This window comes from Thamnophis elegans, chromosome 2, assembly GCF_009769535.1.
Source record: "Thamnophis elegans isolate rThaEle1 chromosome 2, rThaEle1.pri, whole genome shotgun sequence".
NCBI classification, from domain to species: domain Eukaryota; kingdom Metazoa; phylum Chordata; class Lepidosauria; order Squamata; family Colubridae; genus Thamnophis; species Thamnophis elegans.
In genome coordinates, this window is record NC_045542.1 from 112,265,950 (window position 1) to 112,280,309 (window position 14,360).

The 14,360-nt window shown below is 38.1% G+C and overlaps 1 protein-coding gene across 2 annotated transcripts in view; it reads right to left on the reverse strand.

The window, feature by feature from the left end:
- Nucleotides 1–14,360, reverse strand: part of BICD2 (BICD cargo adaptor 2) — an 83,019-nt gene that overhangs the window by 24,506 nt on the left and 44,153 nt on the right. For both annotated transcript variants that reach the window (XM_032211059.1, XM_032211060.1), the window contains exon 2: nucleotides 1,955–2,167. In XM_032211059.1, coding sequence (XP_032066950.1) covers nucleotides 1,955–2,167 — 213 coding nt within the window. The remainder of the gene's footprint in view (nucleotides 1–1,954; nucleotides 2,168–14,360) is intronic.

A 14,360-nucleotide genomic window follows, 5' to 3' on the forward strand; every position in this document is an offset into this window, starting at 1 on the left:
TCAGCTAGGCCTATTCAGTAATGCTCCTTTCCAACTTCCATTAACTAAGTGTTGAACTAAAAATGGGGTTGAAGTACAAACTCTTCTAGCAATAGCACTTAGACTTACCGTGTTTCCCCAAAAATAAGACAGGGTCTTATTTTCTTTTTACCCACAAAATATGGCTTGGGCCTTATTATGAGGGAAGGGTTTATTGTTTTGGGGTTGCCGGGCGGCTGCTCTCTTCCGAGCGGGCTCCCAAAGAGCCGGGCACAGCCTCATGGGCGAATGACTGTGTTGTGCTGTTGCAGCAGTGCAACACAGCAGCCATGAAGCGACCACGCTCACGAGCAGCTACACAGCAAACCCCCTTTCCAGCCGGGCACAGCGCCATTCACTCACCTAGGGGCATCGCCAAGCCGCGTGAGTGCCTGTTCACCGCCGCCTGGCTCCCACGGCTTGGCGCCTTCGAAATGCCAGTGAATGGCGCTCTGCATGGCTGGAGAGGTGTGGTTACATCAGTACCTGTTCCACTCTCGCTCACGCGCCTCCCAGCCTCACGATGCCCTGGCCCAGCTCTCCCCGCAGAGCCAGGGCACCTCTGCCGCTACCGCCGCATAGCTTTTTCTGCGGCTTCCATTCCGAGTCTTCCAGCAGTGGCCTCTCTGGGAGTACACTCTATGGTTGTACGCTCTGCCGGCAGCTGGCCCACAACCATAAAGCGTACACCCAGAGTGGCCACTGCTAGAAGACTCTGTTTGGAAGCCACAGAAAAAGCCATGCGGCGGCGGTGAAGGTGCCGCCATTTCCTTATAAATGAAGGCGGCCAAAAAGCCAAGGGAGTATTTTGGGGGATGGAGGATAAGGAATAAAATAAAAGATAATTGAACACAGGACAGAGGGAAAAGGATAAGAATTGAGGATAACTAGAAAACATAAGAGAGAAAGACTATTCTTGTGACAACCATGAGGCGATTAAGCACTCAACAGAAGCTTCACTAATGGAGCTATAAACAGAAACAATATCAATATTAATAATAATTTATTAAACTTACATGCCTCTTGGCTATCATTGACTGGGTGGCTCACAAACAAGCAAAGAAATTGTAATCAAATCAATAAAACATTAAAAATAAAAGCAAAAGATGGCAAGTGCAATGATGCAAGGACCTTATTCTCCCTCACTGAATTTTGGGGCATCTGCCTTGGGGGAAGGGTGACATTGTTGCGCGAAAACAACCAAACTCACAAAGTTTCAAGGACTTCAAGTTGAACCCTGACCTACAAACATTCTCATCTATTGGATAAACTCTGTTCATACACCATATACTTCTGAGTGTAGGTAATCCTTGTTTAGTGATCATTCAGTTATGATGGTGATGCAACCAATCCTGATATTAATGACCTTTGTCAAGTCTGTCAAGCAAAAGAAAGCTGAAATAAGATTGTAAGCACAGGTGCAGTTTCATTTAGTGACTACCTGGCTTAATTGCTATTGTGGTTGCTAAATGAGAACTATTTGTATAATTAAATAAGACTTAACATTTAACACACCCATAACATTTAGGATATACACAAGTGTAAAATCTCAGTCCTGTATGTATACGGAATGAGGCAGGTGCACATTTGTCCTTCCATCCACTCACCTGACCCACCATCCCTTTCAATCTTATGTCTCAGACTCTTTTCTTTTCATTTTTTTTTCCTTTGCACAGAAAAGCAATGAAAAAAGTATGTTGTATTGGTCAGCCTTAAGCCCAGAAAGGATACCTATTAACAGTCTTAGGCTTATATTTGTATAACAACTATCTTCAGTGCTGCTATATGACAGAACGGCAAATCATAAAACTGAGAAATGGTTCCAAATACTTCTAATTTCGGAATATCTTGCCACATAACTACCTCTTCCAAGGGAATGCAACTCTTCAGGTTCAAAGGCTTTTCCATTCAACCATTACTGCTTAAAAATGCTCACCTCTCTCAGCTCCTGGGCAACTGAATTTAGGCGTTCATTTTCAGACTGGGTATTGGCAAGGACATTCCTCAGCTGCTTGAGTTCCGTCTGCAGTTCCATAACCTTTTTCATGTAGTATTCTTCTTTTGTGGCAGATTCCTGTATCAGAGTCTCCTCCCTGCTCTCTCCATCTGCTGCTACTTTCTTATGGTTGGTATGAGCCTGACCAAAAGCCTGGAACAGAAATCAAAGCAGGTTTTGGTGGTTGTTATTGTCGTCCTCATCATCAAAAATTAAATAACATTTTGCAGAATGCATGTTTATTGTACCTTAGGAAAAGATTTAAGCAGGCCAATGTCTTTATCCATGAAACTGCAACAATATATTTTAGGAAGACAGACAGATATACAGATAAAAATGTCCTTTTCAAGAGAGATTAGCTAACAGAAAATGGCATATATAAAAGCAATATCTGAGCTCATTTTAAAAAAAGCTTGCATTCTCAGATTTGTGGTATCTTAAAAAGAAGCAAATCTTATACATTTTATAGACTACTTTCAATAGTTCTATTATAAGATCACAATAGGCGCTTCAATTAAATCAGTTTGATTTTATGAATATAGTACTGAGATAAGAGTCAAACATTAGCAGCAATAAATAGAATCCACAAGGTCCCATTTGAAGCATATATTCACCATATAAGCATACAAGTCACCTCAGAGGCAGTCAAGCCAAAATTTCTCTTTATATGTACCAAACAGATCGATTTTGTTATTTTTTTATGATTAACTCAATTTTTTTGTCTTTTAAATAGCAATTATGGCTATATTGGCAAATTAATGTAACTCTTTTGATAAATATACCTGTCAATATGTACAATTAACGCAAGGAGAGTTATAAGGATAAAACAAATGAATTAAATCTTTCTCCATATAACTTAGAGTAGGAGTTTTAAAAACTGGGGAAGACAGGCACAATTGAAGGAGGTTGCAAATTTTGGGCAAACACATTCCCACTTTCCCTGAAAAAAAAAGGAAATAAATGTACACCTTTGGTCAGAATATTAACAATTGCTTCAGGCAGGTAGGGGACAAATCATCATTGAGAAGGTCTGAGGGGTCCTTGTGCTCTCTGATTTTGGTTATTTTCTTGCAGACATTTAATTACGCAAACTAGGTAACATCAACAGTGCTATCCCAAAGATGCTTTTTTTCCAGAGGTAACTGGGCTTTCTTGGGGTTTTTTTTTTTTTTGAAGACGTTTCGCTTCTCATCCAAGAAAATTCTTCAGCTTGACCTTCCATGACCTGGATTGCTGAGAATCTCCATAGACATCATCAGTTCTAGCACTAATCAATTTTTCCCAGTTTGCATAATCAAGGTGGCGCAGTGGTTAAATGTAGCACTGCAGGCTACTTCAGCTGACTGCAGTTCTGCAGTTCGGCTATTCAAATCTCACTGGCTCAGGGTTGACTCAGCCTTCCATCCTTCCGAGGTGGGTAAAATGAGGACCCGGATTGTTGGGGGCAATATGCTGACTCTGTAAACCGCTTAGAGAGGGCTGAAAGCCCTATGAAGCGGTATATAAGTCTAACTGCTATTGTTATTGCTATTGCTAAATGTCTGCAAAAAAAACAAAAAACCTCCAACCAAGCTCAGAGAGCACCAAGAACCCCTCATTTCAACCCCTGAGCTACAAATATTTTATTTTATCGAAGGTTTATTTCTGTGGTCACTAAGTCAACACCACTCGAATATAATTAAATATTCCATCAATCAAAATCCTGTTTTCCCAATCTTACACATATTATCACTTTGTTTTTGCTGACAAAATATTCTCTTCCATACTATTTTAGTCTAGGACAGCCTCCCATTTCCTATATTTATCTACCATTATTATAGATGGCCTCCTTCATGGATCATTTCCTTCTACTGGCAGCTTGGGCAGCCAAATTATGCTATGAACTACTGTATATCACTGAGAGGTCACTCTCCCATGATGAGCTTCTCATAGATGAGAAGAAATATTAAATATGGTTCATGGGAGGAGAAAAAAGTCAATAATAAAAATATATGTTGCTTAAGGCTGTACTACTGAATTCCTGATGTCTCCGAGTTCGCTTTTCTTTTTGCAGACATTGCATTACCATGGCACATAATATTATCAATTCATCAGAACCCAATAAAGAAATGGCAACTAATATTTATATTCTGCTCCAAAAATTAAATTCACCTTCACAAGCAGGACAAGGTCAACTGATATTGGAAGATGAGCTAATCTCATTCTCATCAGAACAATTCAACAATTAATTAATTAATCACCAGTTGGCCAGTAGATCTCTTATACCACAGGCATGATTTGAAGAATCAGAATAATACAGAAAAAGAAACAAGTTCCCTTTTATTTATTTATTTTACGACTTTTATCTTGTTATTATTAAAAACAAATCTTAAGGGGAAATCCAATCCTTTTTTGATCCACTGATGCAGTCAGTTTCATGCTATACAAGCATTTTCCATGTATACTTTGTTGTTTATTTTGTGAGACACAATTGTGAATTGCAATTGAAAAACTACTCTCAACCCAATATTTTATATGGAGTCATATATGCATATAGACATCTCTCATGCATATGTAAATGATTCTTGGTAATTGTGTTAAAAAGGAATGGGTGTTCCACCTTTCACAAGAACTGGAGTAAAACATTAATTAACTGAATTTTTTTTGTTGTTATTATAAGGGACAATGAGCAAATTCAATTATATTTTTTTATTCTGGGAGATTTTAATAGCAAATGAATTTAAATTTCAAATCATTTATGATTTCTTAATAAGCAGGTATAAATATAAAATATATACAAATTGTATAGAGTTTTTTTGTCTTTTTAAAGGAATGTATGTCTTGTTATGTATTACTAAGGGCAAGTTATAACTGCCTCCAATAGGATCCTCACCAGATGCTTTTTATTACAATTTTGGCAAAATGTTTTAGAGAAAAAATCTCAATAACATGGTAATAAACTCTGCAATCATAATTTTTATTTTAGCCATCTAAATAGATATAGCACTATAAATGTATTCAACTACCAATGCTGAACATAAGGTTTCCTATCACAAAATAGTTTTGAAGCCTAAAACATCTTTATCTAGAACAATTATATTTAATATTTTGGGAAATGTATTTAGCTAAAAATTAACAGAACAAAATATTTTGAAAAGCCCTGTAATTTATTCAAATCAGCTTACCATTTTCCTTTTTTAAAATTGTGTTCATATACCATGCGAAACATGGATGCCTGATACGTCTGCATATATACTACATAGTAATATGTTATTAATCTTTTAATTCTTGTGATGTTTTGTTCATTCCGTCAAAAATGTAATGCAGTTTTAAAATATTTTAAATGCTACAGGAAGTTTTCAGCAAGTTAATTGATATAAAAGAAAATACAACTCTAAGGTTACTTCTCAACCTCCTATTATTAACCAAATAATCAATCAGTTACATACTTATAATAAGCTTAACAACAGATCAATGAAACATCATTTTAAATATTTTAATAGGTTTGTGTTGAATGACTGAGCTATTAAAAACTGGTTGTTAGCTTATAAAAACTTGAAAGAACTGGTTGTTCTTACTAGCTTATTTTAATGAGATTGCAAGTGAATCAATTAACTACCGATTAGAATTACTTTAGGCATTCTGCTATGAACTTGTAGAACTCAGGTGCAACTCTCAATATGTAAATATATTTATCCTTTATGTTATGTGTCATGGAAACAACTCATTTGAGTTTACATTCAGTCTTAGCACACTAAGTTACTGATAAATATTAATATTAAATAATTGAAATATTAAATACATTTCTTTCCATTCTCAATCCTTCGATCTTTTCCCGCCCTTATTCAAGCATTAAGCATGAATAGAAACTGCATTTATACATTAAAAAAAGAGAAATATGCATTCTATCACAAGATACTAAGAGAGCAAATTATACAAGCATTGTACAAGACCCACATAAAAAACGAACACATAAACAAAAAGTGGAAACAGATCAGCAAATAGAAACAAATGTAGTTAGGTTCAGTACTCAGTTTTGATGTATCTGTATCATCTCTAGTTTGTTTGCCCCCATTATTTAATATTAATATTCATTAATTTAATATTAATCATAGTTTATTTTGCATTGGTTGATGTTGCCAAGTTGTGGTTAATTAGGATAGAAATATTTGCAGCCTGCTTCTTGCCCAAGGAGGATATATACAAACATAGGGAGAGTCAAAGGTTATTCTCACTGAGCTAAATTGTGATAACAATCTGAATTCAGCCATGGGCTTTAATGTAATTTTTTAAGGATGCTACAAAAGAGGCAGCATAATATGAGAAATATAATTCCCATTGTAGCAGAAACTTTATTATATTGTTCTCATCTCCTGAGGTTCAGATATTAAATTATTCAGTTAGCTTAGCATTGTAATGTCAGTGAAACTCAGCTTTCCATTAACCCAACCCTCTCCAAATGGTTGGAACTGACAATCAAGTAGTTGGCTGGGAATTTTGAAAGCTACAGAACAACAAATCTAAAGCACACTACTGAGGAAGTAAAATATCTGTACTGTACTTACAGAAAGACATGGTATAAATGGGACAAGGAGTGACAACAATAACTGTGATGTGATGTCAGCTCAGCATTCTTTAGAGAAAAAACATTCTCAAAGATAAAATCTAGCCTCTCATTTAGAGAGTAGCCTTTTGGTTCAGATATACTAGGCACTGTAGTTCAAACTGTAGACTATAATTCTTCTGCAGCTTAGAGTAATCCTTGGGTTGTTCATCATTCTGTTAATCATAGTGCTGCCCAGAGTTACTCTATCTGAGATGGGGTCTATACAAATTTGATAAATACATAAAAAGCTTAATACAAATAAAAGGCTTAATGGGATTAAGTTAACTAAAACCGGAATAACCTAGAACAGGATTTTTTCTGTTGCTATTCATATTTCTGCATAGCTATAGAACATAATTATAGCTGTTCGCACACAATAGCATCTAGGATGGGTCCAAATTACCCGAGGAACTGTCTCACCCCAATGGGACTGCCCTGCCCCACCCATGCCAGCAGAGGAGGCATACTGTGGACCACATCAATCAAGGAATTTCAGCTGGCAGAGTCCAGGAGAAGAGCCATCTCTGCCATGGTTCCTGCCCTTTGGGACATTTTCCCTTGGGGTAAGATATCTTCCCACCCTCCTGGTCTTCCGCAAGAGCCTGAAGACCTGGCTCTGCCAGTTAGTGTGGGGCGGGAGTATCACACTGGAGGTGGCTGATGAACCAACAGAAGATCCCACCTCCCACCCTGCACATCCCCCTCCCTCCCTCCCAATCTTTAATTTTTATTTTTAATATTATTAGAAATATCTATTTTATGGTTTTATTGCTTTTAATGCTGCCAGCCACCCAGAGTCACCTGTGATGAGATGGCTGGCAAATACATTTAATAAATAAAATAAATTTTGCATGTGGATCCAGGTTCAAATCAGTACTGCTGCATTTCTTTTTTAAGTACCTTTTTAAACATTTCAAAAGGAAAAGCCGTGGCTCTAAGCAACAAAACCACATTAAGAGGGAAACGGAACTATACTATTAATTTGGTTTCAAAAAATGTATTTTGCAGTTACTGTATATACTCGAGTATAAGCCTAGTTTTTCAGCCCACTTTTTGGGCTGAAAAAAGCCGCCTCGGCTTATACTCGAGTCAGTGAAAAATTTGCCCGAAATGGAGGAGAAAAAGGGGCGGGGCCATGCCGCTGGGTGACACTCGTGAATGGCCCAGCGCCCCTGTGAGTTTCCCCTCCCTCTGTGTCAGTTTGCCGTGCAGCGCGCACCGCACCATCCCCCCTCCTCACGTTCTAATGTAATGCAGGGCTGTCTTATGATTCCCCTTCCTCCCCCTCCTGCCGCTCTGCAACGATGTCCCACCTCCTCCTTGTTATGGCAAGCAGCCACATAGCGATGTCCCACCTCCTCTGGTACAGTGATCCAATGATAGGAATCACTGTGCCGTGTGTCATAGGAGGCGGGACATCGCTCCCGCGGCTGCACGGGACATCATCATCACAGCGGGACATCAGCATCATGAGGTGAGTGAAGTATTTCATTGAATACACCGCTAGTTTACTGTTTTTCTTTGAAATAAATATTCAAAAACATTATTGGTATCTATTTTTATTTTTGAAATTTACCGGTAGCTGCTGCATTTCCCACCCTAGGCTTATACTCGAGTCAATAACTTTTCCAGTTTTTTTGTGGTAAAATTAGGTGCCTCGGCTTATATTCGGGTCGGCCTATACTCGAGTATATACGGTAACCTGTTTAAATACCAGGTTAAAATAGTCTTAAAGTCCATCATCTTAGCTAGTGTATCGCTTTATATGTGTAGAGTGAATTAAACGGAGATATCGAAGTTTGAACCTGGATTCTTCTGCATGAAGAATATGTGCTCCAAATACAACATTTATAGGGGGAAATCAGAGATGAATATAATTTTAAAGCATAATTATAATCACTTTCTCATAGCAAACATGGGATAAGATTGGGATAGAGCTGATCTGAAGTGATGAAAGGCAAACTTGATTTTGACATGCTTCTAAGGGATTGAAGATTTAAAGAAGAAATCCAGACCCTCTAATTGTACAACTTGGAAGAAGCAATATTGTTTAGTCACTTGGGCTTCCTGTATTTTTTTGGCTGTGATCCCCAGACCCCAGATGGTCAAAGTGCTGTTAAATTTAATCCCTTGAGTTGTGTCTGGACATCTGTCCATAAGTAACTTCCCTCAAGCCATTTATTTCACTCGTATAAGCCACAAGCCATCCATCAACTTGTAATTGCTTTGGGTCTCTGCTGGCCAAAATCAAACTGATCTGAATAGAATTTACCAATCCATCTTCCGACTGTGTCCTGTCCTGCTTACTAGTGCAATAATTAAATACTTTTCTATTGCACAAAGATCACAAGCTTAGGTGTTTCTGTTTTTAAAAATAGAGGTATATACTTGTCATGCTTAGCTATGTTTATTGATTAAACCTTAATGACTGAACTTACGTATCAGACTAAGCTGCAAACAGTCTACAACAATCTGTGTGAGACCCAGCTTTGCAGAGTAATATCGCTGTATTTTGTTATAAGTAGCAAAAAGTACTTCAACGTCTCAATGAAGACAGTGAGCCAATTAATATAGGATACACATATTCAACTAACTGAAGCAAGAGCTATAGCAATTCTTTCTTATTCTGTAATTCTGAGATATGGACAGCCAGGGAGAAACAGACATTGCCTGTATTATTCCCCATCTCCATGTAAGTAAAATTACATCAATCATAGTTTTAACATGATTTTGTATGGTTTTTTTTTTTAGTATTTGATAGGAAGCCACCCAGAGTTGGTCAGAAGATAGGTGGGCTACATACATATTTTAAATAAATAAATAATATGCTGGACTATAGCATGAGACTTTACATTTGTGAGTGTTATCTTACAGAATATAACAAGAATCTACTTTAATATACAAGACACTTTTCTTCTCATTGACCTGCATGGTCTTGCGCACTAAGATACTAGTCTTTCCTAAAGTGTGTAAAACAGAAATATAAAATCAATATAAGCCTATGATACCACACCCACCCTCACACACACACACACCTCTGCCTTTCACACCCATACCAGAATTAGGGAATCATTTGGCTTCAGCTTCAAATGGAACTTGAAATTTAAGAATTCACTTTTTTATTTAAAAATTACCACAGTGCATTTCCTCTCTGTATTGTTTTTAGATCACTATTTTTATATTTAAAGGGCATTTTGGTCCATTGTGGGCCTAGAAACCAGGAGACTGAGAGTTCTAGTCTAGCCTCAGATATGAAATCAAGCTGGGTGACTTTAGGTTGGGCATTCTCTCTCAGCCCAATACTTTTCACAGGATTCTTGTTGTGGAGAAAGGAATATTAGCTATGTTCACTGCCTTGAATTACTTATAATAGATAATATCAGCAGGATATCAATTAAACCTCAGCATTTGGCAGTAGCCTGGGTTTTATTGTGTCTCTGAAAAATGATAAGTAGCTATTAACTAAGTAGTTTCCTTTGTTTGGTAATAAAGCTGAAAAAAAGAGGAAAAGTTTGGTTGTTATTATGTCAGATAATCATAATACAATATGAAAGCTTTCTAAATTTCTTGCTATAAATACTTCCAGTTTTTTCTTGTTTCCCTTTGCCCTATGGCAACAACGATTTCTTAATTACTAAACAATAGTCATGAACCAAAGTCAAGCAGTGCTCTGAGCACCTCTGAAGCTAGAGGCTTGATTTGTCATCACAGACCAAGAGAGAGCATGTGATGTGTCCTGCCCTCCAAACAAATCTGCCAACACAGGGCTGGGCTATCATGCATAATGCATTACAGCAATCACCACATGATTGGTGAAGGTGAAACCAGACATTGCGGTGCTTCACAGCTTCTGAATGGTTCAAGTTTAGTAGCTGCAGTTAAAAAAAAAATAAGGCTTTATCTATATCAGTGACGGGGAACCTTTTTCTTACAGCATGCCAAAATTGCACGGATGTGCGCTATTACGAGCGCATGTCCACTCAATCTCCCCAAGCCACATGCTCATGCGTGCACATCCCCCACGGATCTATGCACCACCGCTCCCCAGGCTCCGGATGCTTCCCTGAAGCCTGGGAAGGGCAAAAATGGCCTCCCCCGGAGGCCCTCCAGATGTCAGAAGCTGGAAACAGGCCCCTTGGACCCATTTTTCACCCTCTTCAAGCTTCAGGAAAGCCTCTGGAGCCTGGGGAGGATGAAAAACGACCTAACTATAAGTTTGGAAATGATCCTGAACTTCCAGTTGGGCCGTTGTGGCCATTTTTCACCCTTCCCAGCCTCCAGAGGCTTTCCTGAAGCCTGGGGAGGCCAAAAATGGCCTCCCCTGGCCCTCCGGAAGGGTTAGGGTTAAGGTATAGGAAGTTATTATTTTGTAATATTTATATTGCTGCCCATCTTATGTTCCATAACTCAGAACAGCCCCCAAAACAATCAAAAATTAATACTTGATATATAAACAATTGTAAATCTTAATTTTTATTTTCAAGATGTACTGTGCATCCTTACTTATCATCTTTTGCAAAAGCAGATAAAACTACCCATGTTTCCCTGAAAGTAAATCCTACCCCAAACAAGCCCTAATCTGATTTTTTTGGGTGGGCTTAATATAAGCCCTACCACAAAAATAAGGCCGGGGGATGGGTGTGGCCCGCTGGGCCCTTGGCACAGCACAGATACTTGTAAGTCCGAGCACGGAAGCAGAGGCAGGAGAGGAGGAAGGCGAACACGACACCCCACATGGGTGCCTGCCCGGTGTGGCCATGGACAAGCCAAGAGACAGTGGGCAGCATGTTGGAATCGTCTGCCTCCCCCCCCCCCCGCTTTGCCTCCACCTGGCTCTAACACGCACTTTTCATCCAGAGGGAGAAAAAGCTTTGTTTGCTTGCAAATGGGATGCTCCATTTCAAAGTGTCCCATTTGCAAGCAGATAAAGCTTCGAATCTCCCTCATTTCTCCGTCCGGGTGAAAAGTATTTGGGAACAGAGTGTTTTGCCTGGCTGTGTCGCTCAGCCACCTGCTCTGATACCAGAAACAATGAGCCAGCAGCTACGTGGGCTCCTGCTACACATGGCTGCCAGTAGTGCCAGCGCCAGACAGTTGTCTGGGCATGGAGCCACATGGGGCCTGAGCTAAACCGATGTGTGAATCGGGCAACTTACCCCCTCAACCGTGCAGTGGTGGCACTAAAAAAAATTAAGACACCCAAAAAATAAGCCCCAGTTCTTATTTCAGGGCCCAAAGAAAAAAGAATGGGTCTTATTTTCAGAGAAACACAGTATATTAAATCAAATCAACCCTTTGGGAAAATCTAATAGAGATTTTATTTTGTATTACTCAAAGCCAAGATCTTATTGTCTACCACACAAGTAGGTTATTTCCTGAAACCTGGCTCAACAAATTTCAATCACATGGAGTTTTTCTTTCCCTGCAGGTTTATTTTATTTTTACTTGGTGTACATTATGGTATGGATTACAGCTTTGGGAATGTTCAAGATGGTTATCTGTACAGAGGTTATGAGTGATCAATCTTTTAGCATGCTCTCCCACAGAATTATCTAGGCATTCCAGATTAAGTTTCTTCAAGGAAGAAACTTTAAAATAATTTTCCGTACTCAGAGAACTTATTTAAAAAGCCAGTTCAATGTTCATTAGCACAATCAGTAAACTGAACTGCAACACATAAAAATTCCCATGACTGCATGTGGTAGCATTTTGCAGCATGTGATTTTTTTAAAAAATGATCTGCCCCCTCCCCCAACTATGGCCTCTCATGAAACCCCAGAAAGGGAGGATGCTCCAGATCCTTGGAACAATTTCCAAGAAGGGAGGTACATTAGTTTATTGTATTTTAATAAATTTCAAAATCTAATATGGCATAAACCAAAAATAGGAACCTGTGGCACTCTAGGTTAGGATTTTTCTTCATGGAAACCTAGGCTTTGTTAAGAACTTGATGGGACTTCTTAAGACATTAAAAGCAAACCAAAAAAAAAAAAAACCACTTTGAAGAGCCTTGCTCAAGGTTGCAAAACTGCAACTGCCAGCAGCCCCATCTAGCACATGCAATAAATAATGTTACAATTGTTGTTCACCTGAATGCAATATCTACAGTGCCACACTTTCCTTTATAATTCAGATCTAATATTATTCCGGGATGTATACCTTTGATTAAGTATGGAAGGAATCAGAACAGTATATCAGAGGTAGTAAAATACAAAAAGATATAATTACGCTTCTTTGATGGTGGCCACTCTTAGCGGACTGTTAAAAGAGAAGCAGCTGACTAAAAATTTATATCTGCAGATAATGGAAGGTAAATGACCAACGGCCTCCAATATCATTACATGAACAAATAGTAACATTGCATTTCCTTGTTCTCTTCTTCCAAGTGCTTCTCAGAAGTTAAACTATTTAGAGGTTTATCTTATGAATATAGGCTAGGCTGCAAGCCATCTCTTTTCCCTACATGTGTAGAAAAATAAAATATTCAAACCATGTCACTCACACATGCATGTACAATGGCAAACAAAAGATCATTTAGGTCAGTGGTCACCAACCAGTGGGTCCATGGTGGTCCATGAGAAAATGTTGGTGGTCCGCAGAAAAATTATTTGCATTTTTTATATTGCCCTAAATACTATTTATCTTTTTTTTAAATTCACATGAGTGGTCTGCGGGATTTAAAATTATGAATTTAGTGGTCCCCGAGGTCTGAAAGGTTGATGATCTCTTTTTTTTATTTTTTATTTTATTTTAATTGAACAAAAACACAAAAAAAGAATCATCCTTCATTACATCTTGTAGAAAGCGTGCTGATTGGTTACAGATAACTTTCGTGCATTTCTTCCACAGTCAAAAGTTGATGATCTCTGGTTTAAGTTATGACTTATCAAAAGTCTGCAAAAGAAGCCATGCAAACTACTATAAATGTTCAATACGTGAGTCTTACAAGGATGTGTAAAGAAAAAAACAGGCAAGGATTCAGGATCAACTAATGTAAAAAGCAATAGGATACCTGCTGTGGTGTTACCTGCAGCAACCCAGAATATTTTGTAAAATCACCTTAAGTGAGAATTTAAAATCTCTTGAGGAAGACATTCCTATCTGCAAAAGTAATAGATAATCTCACATGGTCTTTAGGAGAAGCCAATTTATCAAGAGAGAAGAAGCTTTAGTTAGAGCCAATGATTACCAACTGATATTGGGCTAGGTAATCTGATGTAGGTTTTTTAAGTTCTTTCATTAGTTAATAGTCAACATTTTGATCTGCTCATAAGAAAAAAACACAATGGATGTGCTGACTTGACAAGGTCAGGATATCTGTATCTGCAGAATCACAGCAAACAACTGAACATCCAGATACAAATTTTATTTTCTTTCCCCATAATCCAGATCCAAAATTACTTTTGAGTTTTGTTTCAGATTCTCAATGTGTCATTATATATGCTAAAGTTACAGACTTATATACATCACCCGTAAAAGAAGCATGGTAAGGATCTTCCATCTCTTTCCCTGGCAGGATGAAGCAGTTATGGAATGGTCATCAGTAAAATGACATGCATCTATATAAAGTAGAGACTATTTTAATTAATATCTCTATTGATTTCAAAATATATTTTTAGATTTAGACTGTCTTTAGAAATACTGTCAGACTGCATTAAAATTGTAGGGCTATTTAAAATTTCATCTGTTGTATGAAAATTCATTAATGTATAAAGCAGTTAATGATGGAATCCCATAGACAGTCCTGCTGTGTCCAGTAAG